The sequence below is a fragment of the Capricornis sumatraensis genome, chromosome 2 (genome assembly GCF_032405125.1).
Source record: "Capricornis sumatraensis isolate serow.1 chromosome 2, serow.2, whole genome shotgun sequence".
Lineage (NCBI taxonomy): Eukaryota > Metazoa > Chordata > Mammalia > Artiodactyla > Bovidae > Capricornis > Capricornis sumatraensis.
Genome location: NC_091070.1, coordinates 158,424,968 through 158,441,398, shown reverse-complemented (window position 1 = coordinate 158,441,398; position 16,431 = coordinate 158,424,968). Strand labels below are relative to the sequence as shown.

The 16,431-nt window shown below is 35.7% G+C and overlaps 1 protein-coding gene across 1 annotated transcript in view; it reads right to left on the bottom strand.

Moving 5' to 3' along the window:
• Positions 1-16,431, bottom strand: part of COL24A1 (collagen type XXIV alpha 1 chain) — a 378,135-nt gene that overhangs the window by 237,563 nt on the left and 124,141 nt on the right. Inside the window, exons 13-18 of the mRNA XM_068961180.1 lie at positions 14,813-14,857; positions 8,834-8,887; positions 8,713-8,757; positions 8,416-8,469; positions 8,108-8,161; positions 3,279-3,332 (exon numbers count right to left, since the gene is read on the bottom strand). Of these exons, the coding sequence (XP_068817281.1) occupies positions 3,279-3,332; positions 8,108-8,161; positions 8,416-8,469; positions 8,713-8,757; positions 8,834-8,887; positions 14,813-14,857 (306 nt within the window). The remainder of the gene's footprint in view (positions 1-3,278; positions 3,333-8,107; positions 8,162-8,415; positions 8,470-8,712; positions 8,758-8,833; positions 8,888-14,812; positions 14,858-16,431) is intronic.

The following is a 16,431-nucleotide window of genomic DNA, read 5'->3' as shown; positions in this document are numbered from 1 at the left end:
TCTACAGGATAAAGTCTAAATATAGCATAACATATATGATTGTTTACCTGAGAAAATTCATCTGCTATCCAACAAGAAACTTTTCAGGCTTGATATATGGTTAAACATGCTATTTTAAATTCTTGGACATACAATTCTACTAAGAGCCTAATGTCAAGAAGGATTTAAACAGAAGTGCTGCCTTATATATGAAATCCTACATATTATATTTCTATGATCAAGAAGGAATTATGATCTGTGGATTTAGCTCCATTTCCCAAAACAACCTTGCACCACTTATTGAGAGAACACAGGTTGCATCTTTAGCCTCATAAACAATTTAAAATAGGTAAGCAGTGGCCACAGGACTGGAAAAAGGTCAGTTATCATTCCAGTCCCCAAAAAGGACAATTCCAAAGAATGTTCAAACTACCATATAATTGTGCTCTCTTCACAAGCCAGGAAGGTTATGCTCAAAATCCTTCAAGCTAGGCTTTAGCAGTACGTGAACCAAGAACTTCCAGATAAACAAGCTGGGCTTCAAAGAGGCAGAGGAACCAAAGATCAAATTGTCAACATTCACTGGATTATGGAGAAAGCAAAAGAGTTCCAGAAAAATAACCTACTTCTGCTTTATCAACTACGCTAACACTTTTGACAGTGTGGATCGCAACAAACTGTGGAAAATTTGTAAAGAGATGGGAATGCCAGATGACCTCCTGAGAAACCTGTATGTGGATCAAGAAGCAGTAGTCAGAACCAGTCAAGAACAACTGACTAGTTCCAAATTGGAAAAGGAATATGATAAGGCAGTATGCTGTCACCCTACTTATCTAACTTACATGCAGAATACATCATGCGAAATGTGGCTGGATGAAACACAAGCTGGAATCAAGACTGCCAGCCAGGAGAAATAGCAGATGTACCACTGATACACAGATGTACTACTCCAATGGCAGAAAGTGAGGAGGAACTAAAGAAAGTCTCCTGATGGGGGTGAAAGAGGAGAGTGAAAATGGAGAGGAGAGTGAAGGAGGAGAGTGGCCTAGAATTCAACATTCAAAAAACTAAGATCATGGCATCCAGTCCCATCACTTCATGGCAAATAGAAGGGGGAAAAAGGGAAGCAGGGACAGGTTTTATTTTCTTGAGCTCCAAAATAACTGCAGATGGTGATTGTAGCCATGAAGCTAAAAGAAAGGAAACCTATGACTAACCTTTCCTGCTTGAAAGGAAAGCAGCTTTGACAAACCTAGATAGCATATTAAAAAGCACCCGACAAAGGTCCGTATAGTCAGAGCTATGGCTTTTCCAGTAGTCATGTATGGATGTAAGAGTTGTTCCATAAAGAAGGCTGAGCACCAAAGAATTGATGCCTTCTAGCTGTGCTGCTGGAGAAGACTCGTGGAAGTCCCCTGGACTTCAAGGAGATCAAACCAATCAATCCTAAAGGAAATCGACCCTGAGTATTCATTGGAAGGACTGATGCTAAAGCTGAAGCTCTAACACTTTGGCCACCTGATGCAAAGAGCCGATTCATTAGAAAAGACCCTAACGCTGGGAAAGATTGAGGGCAGGAGGAGAAGTGGGTGGCAAAGGACAAGATGGTTAAATAGTATCACTGACTCAATGGACATGAATTTGAGCAAACTCTGGGAGATAGTGAAGGACAGAGGAGCCCGGCGTGCTGAAGTCTATAGGGTCACAAAGAATCAGATGTGACTTAGCAACTGAACAACAAAAGGAGGAAGAACTGGTGTATGTTGGGACTGAGTACCTACCAGGACTCAAAGACAGTTAGGCAATGCTCTGAATGGTGACTGAAAATCATAAAATTTCAAAAGCAACAGAGAAAATAATTTCTGGAAAATTAAGTGATGAGTGAAAACATGGCCCATGCATACTTTAACCTGGCTTTATAAAGAAAAGGAAACAATTCTAAACACACTGATAGCAAGGAGATGACACACTCCTTCTAGGATATATACCATATGTAACTAAAATTACAATACAGTAATCCATGTTCATAAAAATAACCTTTAAAGATAATAAAAGATTAGTTAGATTCTATATCCTCAGTATGATGAAGACAGGTAAATACGATTCATTCCAGGAATGTTTTTATGACAAATGATTAAAAGCATGCAGGCTCATAAAAAAGATAAATAGATTAATCAGTTAATTACTATTTTGTCTGTTAATAATAAATTTTATTGCTATAAACAATTTCATTCCTCCCAGCATTATGACATCAATACATTGCTCTATTTTACCTCCTATTACCTATTATTAAAACTAGATGCAATTATATTGTTTTGATTTTTGAACCATTAACCTCTAATATGTTTTTAAATTAGACAGTCAGTAAGAATAGACATTTGCTAAAAGAAATTAGCTAATTCTGAAAGACAGTTGTGGAGTAAGAAACAGAGTTTACAAAGAGAAGGAGAAAGCATCAAGATAGCACTATTCCTAGAAACTCCGCCTACTGCTTTGACACTATGGAGACTTTATTGATCTAATTTATTTATTGTGAAGCCAAATCTACTTTCTCAGTGTTACTGCTGCATCTGTGACTCTGAATTAGATGTGAATGTGTATTTATATGTTTTGTTGTTTAGTCGCTCAGTTGTTCCAACTCTTTGTTCCCCCATGGACTACAGGGTTATATATTTATGTATGCCTATATTTTGGTTTATATTTTTGAACTAGGGTGAGCTTCAGAAACTTATCTCCATGTAGTATATCTTTGACTCATTAAATGATTTTTTTTAAAAACTTAAATGTTCATCTCATAAGTTTATGTCATATGTAGTCTTGCAGAAAAGAAAAAGCCCCTCTACATCAAGGATTAAGCCAAAGTAAGAATTTCAAAGAATATACTATACAAGCAAATCTTATGCATGTACTACAGACTCACTCATGTTTGTTTCAGAATATGAGATCCAAATGATATGCACACATGAAAAAATTGGAAGCAGTCTGCATTAAAAATTCAATGGCATTTATGTTCTGAAATTTGACTGCAAGCCCCACCTATGTGTTACTAGTAGTTGTTGTGCAGAACAAATAAATCAACTGTGATCTAACCAGGACTATGTGGCTATACCTTTTCTATTTTCTGGAGATCACTGTTGCATACCTCCAGACATAACAGAAAACATTTAGTCCAAACTGTTTACAAAGATATAAACTTTAAAGAGAATCTTGCTTAAGCCTATAATATAAAAGGCTTAACTAATCAAGTTTAATTGCTATGACATTTATTTAAATAAATTACATTCCCACCAACATTTTACCTCTGGTCCTGGAGGGCCAGATGGCCCCTGGAGTCCTGGGTCACCTGTTTGGCCCTACAATGTGGAGGTTGGGGGAGAGAAATCAAAGTATAAACATTAATTTAATAAATATGATTGAAAAAGGAAACATAGTATGTAAAAACTACTAAATATATTATGTCACACAAAGTTGTAATGACTTTCTGGCAAACAGCAGTTGATATATTATTTCAAAGTTGTAATGACTATTCAGAAAGACTTAAAATCATCATCATTGTATGAAACTTAATATGTAAGATATATATATATAGATCTATACATATTTACCTCTAAATATTAGAGATACAATTTAATGGAAATCAAATGAAGGAAAATAATTGTGGTGTGGGTGTGTGTTATCCAAAGATAAGAGAATAAAGTTTGATTTAACAAAGTAGGAAACTCTAGATAGGAACTGCTTTCATGAACAATTAGAATTCTAGGATTGCCTTTGAAAAATTCTCTCTCCTTTGGTAACTATAAGGAGCCTGATTTAGTAATTAAGAATCACCTGGGTTTAAACACCTGTAGCTTAACTTCTCTCAGCCTATTTTCTCACCAATAAAACAGGAATAATAATAATGTTACTGACAGTCTTACAGTCACTGTGAGAAACAGATGAGACAAATGTAAAGTGATAAGCACGGTGCTTAGCACACAGAACGGACTCATTAAATGTTGATCAGTTTTATGACTATTAATCCTCCCATTCACATCCTCGCTCATCTCCTGGGTGTTACCTAGAATTCCTAGACTGCTTTGATCCTTTGATTAAACTTCTGAAGTTTTGATTTCTATATCTCTGCAGCCATTTTCTGACATTCAGATTAACAATGTGAAATCAGGGCTGGAGAAGAAGAGTAAAAGCCTGATCCTGGAGAGGGTTGGTGATGCTCTCAAGAGGTGAAACTACAGAACATGGACGGCCAATAGTCTGATATCCTTGTTTTCATCAGAACAACTGAATTCATTATTTTTGTCATATTAAATTTCTATGTGAGTTTCAAATCTGACAACAGGTCAAAGAATATATAAAATTTCTTGAATTTATTAACAATAAACTCTTCTGTACATGGGTGTATCCAGTTTCCAAGAAGTAAAGCATAGTTTTCCATGTGTACTAAATTCTTCCTCATACAGTGCTACAGTCTCTGGACTTAAGCAGTACACAGTACACCTACAAATAAACCTAGAGAAAAGTAGTCAAATCTTATGCAGAAGTTCACTTAAGTTCCCCTAAATAATCAAAATCATACTCCATAGTGAGTATATCTAGGGGAGTCAAATTCTTGAAATGAAAAGTACCTCAGATAGAAACAGCATTTTCACTGAGGCCCTCTAGTGGCAAAATCTAAACAAGACGCTAAATTTACAAGCTTGAGGAAAAAATGGAATACAGCAGGCCTTTGTTATCAGAAAAGTTGATCCACAACCTGATATTTAAGAACATGAACTTGTGGGATAATTTTATTTATCCTTCAGAAAAATTTTCATTTTGAAAAACTTCAACTGCAAGTTTCCTTGAATGTCAATTTACCTTTATAGAAATGTAAAGAACTGAATAATGACCAAGTAAACTTCTATAAATGGTAGCAACTTCTACCTAAAATATGAAAAGGACATAATTGACTTTGTTTTTTCTCTTTAAAAAAACAATATTTCTTAACTTCAGATAGGTAATTTTCGCTAGTTTTTAAATACTTGCAGAGTATAAGTTTCCCTATTTCAGAATGTTAAAAACCTCCTAGATCAGACCATTCTTTTATCTTGAAAACATTCTTTCATGTTACAACCTAGATCCATTTGAAAACAGTATCAGTGACACTAACACTGTAGATAACAGAAAACCAAAAGTCGGAGACATAAAAGAATAAAGACATTCATGACTTTGGCATTCGTTGCATGATAGGGAGCAAATGCCTTAGAAAGACACCACCTTGTACAATTTATTTTTAATATAGCTGCTGATTTTTGTAAGAAATTTTTCATTAAACAAGTGTCTCTTTCCATAACTAGGAAAGGTTTCTAAGTCAAACATCTACAATTTTTTAAATAATAGTAAGATACAAACAAGTGATAAAGGGAGAGTCTAAAGTCAAGGTGGTCTCACAGATAATAATTCCTGTCTCTTATCCTATCTTTAGTCCAAAGTACATATTTTTCAAGATTTGATAAAACAAACAAAAAATAATCAGCTGTCTCTGACCAAAGTAATCCCTGCTGATATTAACATTTTTTGTTAGAATAGTACAGAAACATATAATATGAATAAGTAAAAGCCTCACTCTCATCATTTCATGCTCCCTGAATCACTGCCTGGAAGTACCACATTAGAGTGTCTAGTGACTCCAGAAGGAAAAAAATTAAAGGTTTTAAGACAACATGTTAAAGGTGAATCAGGAAGTCTTTGCTTTAGCTTGGACTAGAGAAACACTGATAAGCATTATTACTAAGAGAGGAAAATATTAAAAAGTCACAGAGCTGCAAGGAACCTTACATATGATATAGTCTGACACTCATTTTAAACATGAGAAACTAGATACCATGGTGGTTAAATATCCAATGTCACAGCAGGTCAGTGTCAAGGCTGGAACCAAAATCTACATCTCTGTTATTTTGACCAGTTATCCAGCCTTCCCTAATTTCAATAAATATGCAATCATTGTAAATTAAATCAAAGAGTAAAGAAGGCATTAAAAAGGTTTACCTGATATAAGCATGATATGACTAGTTTTCTCAAGTAATTAATTATAAAGCATGAGAATAATGCCATTTATTACTTAGTACTGGCCTTAGAAAATATGTCATACCATTTCATTATTATCAAAAGAAGTATTTTGCTAACACTGCAGATAGTTAAGCTTCTTTTACATGGTTTCAAATCATCCTTGAAAAACAGAAGCTTTTTGTTAGCTTGACCCATTCTCCTGCCCTTATGAGATTCACATCCATGGCACAAGTCTGGGTACACTGTCAACTGAGTGAAAAGTAGTAAAGGCAAAGCTCACCATCAACATATCATTAGATAAACAGATGCCAACAACTGCTCTTTGGATTAAATGATTCCTGGGAAATGTATATAAAATGCTGTCACTGTTAGAAGTCATAAGGAATGGTGACGTAATGCTACGTAAGTTAATGTTGCTAGCTGCTGCTGCTAAGTCGCTTCAGTCGTGTCCGACTCTGTGCGACCCCATAGACGGCAGCCCACCAGGCACCGCCCCCACCCCCCGCCGCCGACCCCATCCCTGGGATTCTCCAGGCAAGAACAGTGGAGTGGGTTGCCATTTCCTTCTCCAATGTGTGAAAGTGAAAAAAAGTGAAAGTGAAGTTGCTCAGTCGTATCAGATTCTTAGCGACCCCATGGACTGCAGCCTACCAGGCTCTTCAGTCCATGGGGTTTTCCAGGCAAGAGTACTGGAGTGGGTGTCCATTGCCTTCTCTGTTAATGCTGCTTACTTTGATGCAAAAATAAACAATCTAAAGATGAGAGGGTGGAGTTAGAGAAACATGGTGAAATTGCTCAGGAAAACAACACTCTTTTATAATGTTAGATTACTAAATTATAATTTTATATCTAATTTTTGGATCTGGAGAATTCATTCCATGGACTGTATCATCTATGGGGTCGCAAAGAGTCGGACACGACTGAGCGACTTTCACTTCATTTTGGATCTACAATCATGGTCAAAGAGTTGCATAAAACCCTAAAACAATCTTAAAACACTGAAGCATAAAACACTATGGCACAGTGGCTACATACATGGACTCTGACATCTGTGGTCACCAAGGTCTCCTTGGGTGACTACCAACTAACTATGGGACCTTGGGCAAGTTATTTAAGTCTCCGTGTCTCACTTTTCCTCATAGGTAAAATAGGAATAGGAATAGTACCAAATTCATATGACTGTTTTAAGGATTAAACTAGAAGCATAGGTCTTAGAATACTGCCTGAAGTGAAGTGAAATGAAGTCGTTCAGTCGTGTCTGACTCTTTGCGACCCCATGGACTGTAGCCTACCAGGCTTCTCCGTCCATGGGATTTTCCAGGCAAGAATACTGGAGTGGGTTGCCATTTCCTTCTCCAGGGGAACTTCCTGACCCAGGGATCGAACCTGGGTCTCCCACATTGTAGGCAGACGCTTTACCGTCTGAGCCACAAGGGAAGCTGCCTGGCATTTTGTAAACACTGTGAATTTTAGATATAATCATTACTATGATTTTTAATATGTAGATATATACCATTAACTCAAGTTTTAACCACTCTATTTAAATGTTTTTAACTATTCAGTAACTTTAGTTTTATAGTTTACCAGGCTTCAGGTTAACTATGATACATAGTATCCTTTTATTTCAATTAATTGATCCTCAAAGATTTTAAAAAGACAAGGAACTAGAATATTTGGGCCCCTAAGAGAGAATGACATGCTATCTTTTCTTCAGAATGTTTCCTTAGTGAAACAGCTATTTGGATAAATTACAGTGTTATTTAAGGTTGCTTTATATTTTCTGGCTTAAAATCTACTGCTTAGTTTAAATTCTATCTATAATAGATTAACCAAAATCTTTAAGGCTCATGGAAATTTGGCTTTGGACTGGGATGGAGGAGGTAAGGAGGGTGAGGTCCCATAATCTATGGGATGTAAGTGGAAAACTTCAAGGATTAGCTGTATTCTAAAACTGGAGAGAAAATGCCATCCTGGTAGACTTAAACCCTACTTCTTACACTCCACGAACACCAACAGGTATCAAGAGTCATGCCATAGTGTGCACTCCATGAGTCAGAAAGGACAAGCAAAAGTTCAAACCTACTGAAGGTCCTGGCTTTCCTCTTATCCCTGGCGGTCCAGGAAAACCCACAGCACCCTAAAGGAACAGTAAAGAGAGAAGTTATTACACCACAGAAAGCAGATATGCCTCTACTTACGAACAATTAAAAGAAGTCATGGAATTATTGAAAAAAAAATTGAGAAAATGTTTCAAACAAGACATGCAGAATCAAATTGATACTATATCCTAAAAAAATACATGATTTGAAATAATGAGTACTCCTTTCTTTTTAAAGAATGCATACATTTTCACTGTTTTTTTCTTTTGTATTTATATAAAACTAATGGTACCTTGTCTCCAGTATACCCTGTTTCTCCTTGCTCTCCTGCAATGCCTTGTTCACCCTGGGGAGCACAGTTTCATACAAAGACACTTAAGCAATGCAAATGTGGCGATAAGAAGGCAAATACAAGTTATACGAGAATAATTTCTCTATTTTTCCTACTTTTGAGAAAACTTATATAATTGATATTACAGATTGGATCCCATATTTTAATAAAAAGTATTTTATAAGTGGTGTTGACTCAAAAGAAAAGTAAATGTGATAAAAAAAATTATCTCTATGACAATGTAAATATTTAAATCACCTTATCACCTTTGATTCCAGGTAGGCCCTTATTGCCCGAAAGACCCTAAAAAAGAAAGTGATACTTTGTGACATTATAGAGAAATCAAAGTGAAATATCCATTATGGAAACAGAACCATACCATTGGGCCAGGGATTCCAGAAGGTCCAATTGGTCCCACAGGGCCAACACTGCCCTGGAAAGCAATAAGAAAGAAAGGTATCCTTGAGCACCACTAGGATTAAAAAGAGAACATGGTAAACTTAATGAAATAATTCATCTTACTAAGTTCCAACACATGCTTGTTGTCTAACAATTTCTTTTCCTCTTTACATTTATAAATCATACCAATCATTCAAATTTTAGTGAGGTCTATTCTGCATCCTTAAGCCTACTCATACTGATCTAATCTACTAGGATCCTTCTCTTCCTTGAGTTCTAATAGTTAATCCACAGGATTCATTTTGAAATATTTCTCCAGAGAGATATCTTGACGATAGGGGAAATATTTTAGTGCCATGTTCCCAAGAAGTGTTCAAAAAATACTTCATTTGATTTTCTTAGATTTTTCTTTCACCTATTTATTCAGCAAATATTTACTGGGCAGTTACTATGTCCTAGGCATTCGAATGACTTCATGATCTACAACTTACAGATAACAAAATTTACCGTTAAGTTCAGGGAACTTACGGTAAAGTAGTAAATAAAAGCTACTTTATTGAGTAGTAAATAAAAGGCTCTGCTCTTCTGGGTTTCTCTCATTCATTCGTCATTTAACATTTATTGAGCAGAAAATGTATCAAACATTGTAGTAGTGTTGCATGGTAGTGTTGAGGAAACAAACATGAAAAAGACACAGTCACCAATATCAAGCTTTTCAATTTAACTTCTCCAATGCAAGATTACTCAAAAACATTAACTACCACTATAATCTCTTGCAAGAAACCCAGAAAAACTTCAGCACATCATCTTAAAATTCAAAGGACAATAGCGACGATAAAAGTTTCTGAAAGTAAAATTTGAAAAAAATAGTGGAAATCTCTTGATTGTTTGGAGATCACTTAATTTTTGTGTCAGCGATGCCTTCTTGTTTCTTTTCTCTTGCTTCCTCTTTCTTTCTCTTACTACCTCTTTTCCTTCTTTCTCTTGCTACCTCTCTGTGCCTGGCTAACACATCATCCTACATCCTCAAAGAGTTGCTTTCAGCCTTCTTTTTATGCTTCCCAAATGTTTAGGAATTGTTAAAGGTGTATTTGTGACAATGCTGAAAATGTTGCTCAGTTTAGTTATAATCCATATTTCTTAGGACAGTATTCCAGACCCTCACGACTAGTTTTCCATCAGTACCTTCCATCTCACCTTCTTCCGGTTGTTCCTACTTGCCTTTTCCTTCTCCCTCCTCTAAATCCAACATTCTGGACACAATGAACTGTTTTCTAGTCTGAACATACTCTCCCTTCTCACATGCTCCAAGCCTTTGAAAACCACTAATGGAATATGCTTCTGCTACAGTACTAAATATACTGCACTGTTTTGGTTTTTTTTTTTTGGTTGGTTTCCTTTTTTGTTTGTTTTTCCCCTGTCTTCCTAGTCTGTGCATTCTGTGAGTGTAGAAGCATGTTTTATTCATTTTTTTATATCTCAAGCCCAACATAATAATTGGCACATAATAGTTTTGAAATGAAGTGTGGAATGAATACTGGAGGAAGAAATCAACTTTAAATTTAAAACAGTGATTTCTAGAGTGCTGACATAACAGTGTATTTCTAAGAGTCCACATTTATATACTACAGATTTCAGAATGGAAAATATGACATCTTTACTTTGGGGTGAGTCCTATAGTCTGTGAAACATAAGATAAATTATTCCCAACATTTTTAATCCTGAAAAATATGAGACTGTGAGAGGCAGAATAATATTTTCCAACTTAACAAATGGAAACACAGCATCAATACATCATTGACAAATTCCATTGGTGGGAAATAATTATTCTTATAATTACAGTGGTTAGTTTATTCAAAGTTCATAGTTTTCAAACTTCTGATAGTCATTCAAAATACAATAAATGTCTCTGTTTGGAAATTACACAGCACTAATTCATGTAAGAAATGGAAAGGAATATAAAAAACAAATATTTCTTCGTTGTCCTGTTGTTTTTCTATTGACAATATCCTTAATTCTTATTTCAGTAAATATACTACGGTGCATAGTCTGGCATCTTCAGATGAATATGCCTTGCATGTACAATATTCTATTTTACTTTTTAGTATCTCTGAAAGAAAAATCACAAAATAGTAAATTTCAGAAGTATCAAAAAACATAGTCATTATAAAGGACTGAGTAAAATAAAGAATTTGAAAGTAAAATGATATGGGTGTAGAAACTTCCAAGAAACATCAAATATGTTGTGGTATGTCACAGGCTGTATGGAAAATCCTACTCCTAAAAATCTACATACTCTGAAATTGATTAATGATAGATTAGTAACAGTTTTCAGTTCCATAAAGATAACCTGAAGGTCCTTCAACACTCCCTACCTACCACACTTCATTCCCATAAGCAGATGAAGCAGACAGAAGAAATAATTTCATGCACTGGGGCTTAGCAGAGGGTGTCTGGGATATAGCAATAGAAGCAAAAAAGCCCCGCACAGAGTGACAAATGACTCTCTGCAACCCCATAGACGGCAGCCCATTAGGCTCCACCATCCCTGGGATTCTCCAGGCAAGAACACTGGAGCGGGTTGCCATTTCCTTCTCCAATGCATGAAAGTGAAGTCGCTCAGTTGTGTCGGACTCTTAGCGATCCCATGGACTGCAGCCTACCAGGCTCCTCCATCCATGGGATTTTTGCAGGCAAGAGTACTGGAGTGGGGTGCCATTGCCTTCTCTGATTGAGTCAAAGTCAGTCAAAGAAATAGAGAGACTCAAGGGCAGATTCTTACCAAAGTAGCAGCCACTAGCTAATTATAGTTCATGAGTGAACATATCGCCAAAAAGATTGTGAATGCCATTATTGGGCTTTTCGACCATACCCAGCCACACTACCAGGCAATAATCACTGTTACTAATTGAGAAGGCAAATGACAGTAACAATTAACCGCATGGAAAAAATAATCTAGAGAAAGCAGTGTCACTTCTTAACAGGAGCTATACCTGCCCTGCTGGAAGGGAACACATGAAAAGCAACAGTTCAGGGCAAATAGATAAACTGTTTAATATGGAACACCAAAGTTCACATAATCTTTCCTGAAAAAGTGAAAGTGAAAGTGAAGTCACTCAGTCGTGTCCAACTCTTTGTGACCCCGTGGACTGTAGCCTACCAGGCTCCTCCGTCCATGGGATTCTCCAGGCAAGAGTACTGGGGTGGGTTGCCATTTCCTTCTCCATGGGATCTTCCCAATCCAGGGATTGAACCCAAGTCTCCTGCATTGGAGGCAGATGCTTGAACCTCTGAGCCACCAGGGAAGCGCTCACCCCCTTCCATTCCTCTCCCATTACCCCATACTTCCCAGGCCGCAAGCCCACTCTTCCTCTTTTCATTTCCAAAACATTCCATTTCCCCCCACATCTATGCATCTGAACACAGCCTTCTTCTGCCCAAGAGCCCCTTTCCCAATTCATCCCACTCACATACAGTCAACAAAACAGCTTAAAAGACATCTCCTTTGTGAAGCCATTCTGATTTTCTAAGATAAATTGCTCCATTTTCAGTGGCGTGGCTTGACTTGAGGTCATATTAGATTATAATATTTCCAGGAAGCAGGAATCTTAATTTGTTTATATATACTTTTTAGGCCTGGCATCTAGTTCAGCATTCATGAACTAGATGATAATAATAATGGTACTCCCACTCTTTTGATTAAAATTGTAATAATTGCACAATAAATGTACAAGAGAGGAAGTAATAACACCTGTTCTATCTACTTTAAAAATTAGATCCATGTGAAAGAAAGTACTTTGAAAAGTATAAAATACCATCTCTATTACTGCAGAACAGTGAGCACTATGAAAATGACTCTTAGTTTCATGAGCCATTTTCATTTCTATAGAATCTCTTCCCACCTACCAAAGGGTGAACAGAGGAAGAAAAAGGACAGAAAACCCAGGTATTTTTATCGAGCATTATTATGTGTCATGCACTGTGCTAAGTCCTGGAACTGAAAGATAAGTACAGTTAACTATTGGGCAGAAAAGTAGAGCTTATTTATTTCAGGCAGACAAACAAGTGCAAAGGCCATGTAGTAAGGAGGCTGCATCTGAAGAATGAACAGCTTGGCTTATGCGCAGAGTATATTCTCAAGATGCAGAGAGGAACCAAAAGCCTAGACATCTTAGGCCATGTTAAGAATATTGGTCTGGGTCTTAAAACATAATAATGGAAACTTTGGAGTTACCAACTTTAATGCTAATAGGTCAGATGAAGAATGCACAAAGTCTGTCTCTGGTGTCCAGTTCTCCTCCCCTGCTTCCTGTCTCTCCCCACTGGTAGGGCCAGTGACTACCACTTACAGGTACAGCCCTAGTCTACGTTCTGAGAAAAGAAACTGGTCATTTGGGCTCTATCTTCACAGAGGGCTTCTCATGACATCTAAAGAAATCTCTTAAGAGATACAATACATATTTTAAGGTTGTAGAAGTTTTAAGGAAATGGTATAGCACAAGGGGGAGAATTCTGAACTCTGGATGTACATCACCTGGCTTCAAATCCGAGTTCAACAGTTATAAGCTAAACGGTCTTAGGCAGTTCTGAGAATTAAATTACCTGATTTTTGTGACTGGTGCATAGAAAATACTAAATGAAAGTGAGCTGTTATTGCTAATTTTATTATAATTACTAACAATATTATACAAGAGAAAAGTCTAAAGGTCTTAGACTAACTGTAGTTTTTTAACTCTCAGTTCTATCTTCCTGACATCCCATATGGGAAAGTTAAAATCTGTTATGCTGATTTTTATCACAGTTTCAATAGCTAAACTTCTGAAAGATACTCCTTTGGCCAGGCCACCGCCTTCTGCCATGGGTTAAGTTAAGATGGGAGAGAAACTTTAAATTTGTAGTCAGAAGACCTGTGTTCAAGTTCAAGCTAAAAATACTGTAGCTATAATTTATGGCCTAAAACTCTGGAGTCTTAATTACCTACTTTACATACTAGAGCGAGCTCTAAATTGATTTTTAAAGGAAATTCTACCTCTGCCATGGTCATGCCCTACTTTTATGTGAATAGAAATAGGCTTACCTTTAAGATTCTATTTTCATTAGGCTTCTTACATTTCATAAAAGTATGTCATTCTTGCTTTTAGTTCAGTTCAATGTTAAAGCACATGGCTCTAAATTAATATACCATATCTGTAACTTATATCCCTGTCATGAACCAGAAGTCTGGATAAGACAAATATATTTTTAAGAAGACATATCAAAAGATACATATGACAGTTTGATTAGTCAAATTAATAATCAAAAATGTATCAGAAAGACATGTATCTGGACTGGATTGTTTTAGCCATGAAAGAACTTCTTTTACTAAACTGTACTTTGATGACATCAGAAACTTTAGTGAAATTTAAGAGTTGAATTTACCATATAAAAATTAAGTGAACAAATAATAGTTATTATTTTAAGTACAATAAATAAATGAGGTATGAAAATGTTCAGTGGTACTGGCGAAGTCTGGCTCCTCCCTTTGGTTCAGGATAATTTTCCTAGTCATTTATTTAATTTTATCTCATAAAGCCTATAGTTACAATGTGCTTTTGTTTAGCCCTATCTGTCTCTCCAGACCAGATGGTATGAAAGACTACCTCAAAGAAAAGAAGTGGCTGTTCTAGGTCTCATACTTCAGGAGAAACTGAATCTTGATTAAGTATCCTTCAATGAAATAGATAAATACACTTATACATTAACCTGTAAAAATTTGTTATTTCAGCTTATCATAAAGTATAATTCATTTTTAGATTCATATTACTGATTAAATTCACATATCTGGCAGGAAAACACATGTGAGCAAGGTTGATATTCAACATTGACACTAAAAATTTTCTTTATTCTAAATTTTGTAAAACACACTGAACAAATATAAATACATACAAAAGGATTTTAAAGGATGATATTTGATACTTACTCTAAGCCCAGGAAATCCCGGAGGACCAATGCTACCTATAAGTCCCTATATAACAGAAATGTGCAAAATTGGTTAAATTTGATTCCAAACTAAGTGAATTTTCTAAAGGTGAAGACAAAAATTTCTAGGAAAAAATATATCAAATTTTACCTTCCTCTAGCTAACTTCTGCAACTTCCCTACTCTTTTGCATCCTCTTTGGTGGCAGCTAATGTTCTATAAAAGTAGCCCTGGTTCCATGCTTTTGGATGCCAGGACTACCACCTAGCCTGGGATAATAGATTTCTCTGTCTGTTATGTGAGTAAGTCTCATAATAACCAGCATTATAGACATAATATTAGCCTACTGTTGTTTAGCCTATTGTTGCTGTTGTTTAATCTCTAAGTTGTGCCTGGCTCCTTCTGTGATCCCATGGACTGTAGTCCACCAGGCTCCTCTGACCATGGAATTTCCCAGGCAAGAACACTGGACTGAGTTGCCACTTCTATTCCAGGGGATCCTCCCTACCCAGCAGTGATCACACCCGCGTCTCCTTCATTGCAGTTGGATTCTTTACCACTGAACCACCAGGGAAGCCTTAATTAGCCTATATGTAGTGAGAAGAGACAGGGTGGTCAACTTGCTGGGGGAGAATAACATTTTCAGATGACTTAAAACACTGTCAGCTCTTTCGAGGTACTTTGTTTAAATTTTCTAAATTTCTCATTTATAAAACAGAAATAATATTTGTTTTTATTTTGTAAAGAACACAATGAAAACTGTTATATAAAAGACTCTGAAAATTTTCATAAAGCACTATACAAATGTAAGAAATTACCAACTTGGTTAAATTATTTGTATGAGGCTTTAAACTATCATTCTTACAGTTGCTTCCTGATGAGCCTTTGTGACAGTCTTTTGACCTCATCATTACAGTCCTTGTGATAATTCCTAATCTATACCACGTCAGTGTTATATCATTTAACGGCACAAAATATAAGAATAAGCCTTCCTTTTTTTTCTGCATTTACACTGTTTTGAAACAGAGGTGTAGTATAAAATTTAAAGAATTATAAACCAATACATTGAAAATATCCAGTTTATTTTAAAGATGATTCAAAATGCCTTCAAAAAGTATAATTTAAATATAAAAAGCAAATTTCAAAGGGTAAAATGTTAAATACTGTAGGAGTCCAACTCTAACAAACTTCATGTATATTTGACAAGATGGTTTCATACTAAGTGTATAAAGACATAAATGGTATAAAATAAAAATATAAATAATGTTTAACGTTATTATGCCTGAAATGAGAAGCTGCTCGGAATCATGGGCAAGAAAAAGACGACAAACATTTTATTTAAGACATGATTCGATTTTTTAACAATTTTCTTCAAAATCAGTTCTACTCTTATTTTATCTTCCAAGCCTTATAACAAAACTTTTGTTAAATTCAATGCATAAGCTAATATAGTTTATACCTTAGAAAATGAAATAAAAGGAAACTATTTTCAAACACTATTTTATTTACAGATGTCTAAATATAGGAATTATTCCTAATTCAGGCAAAACAGCATTTCATCATTTTTTATAATATGTTAATTTTAGCATTTTAATTCCCTGATCTGAACACAGATATCTA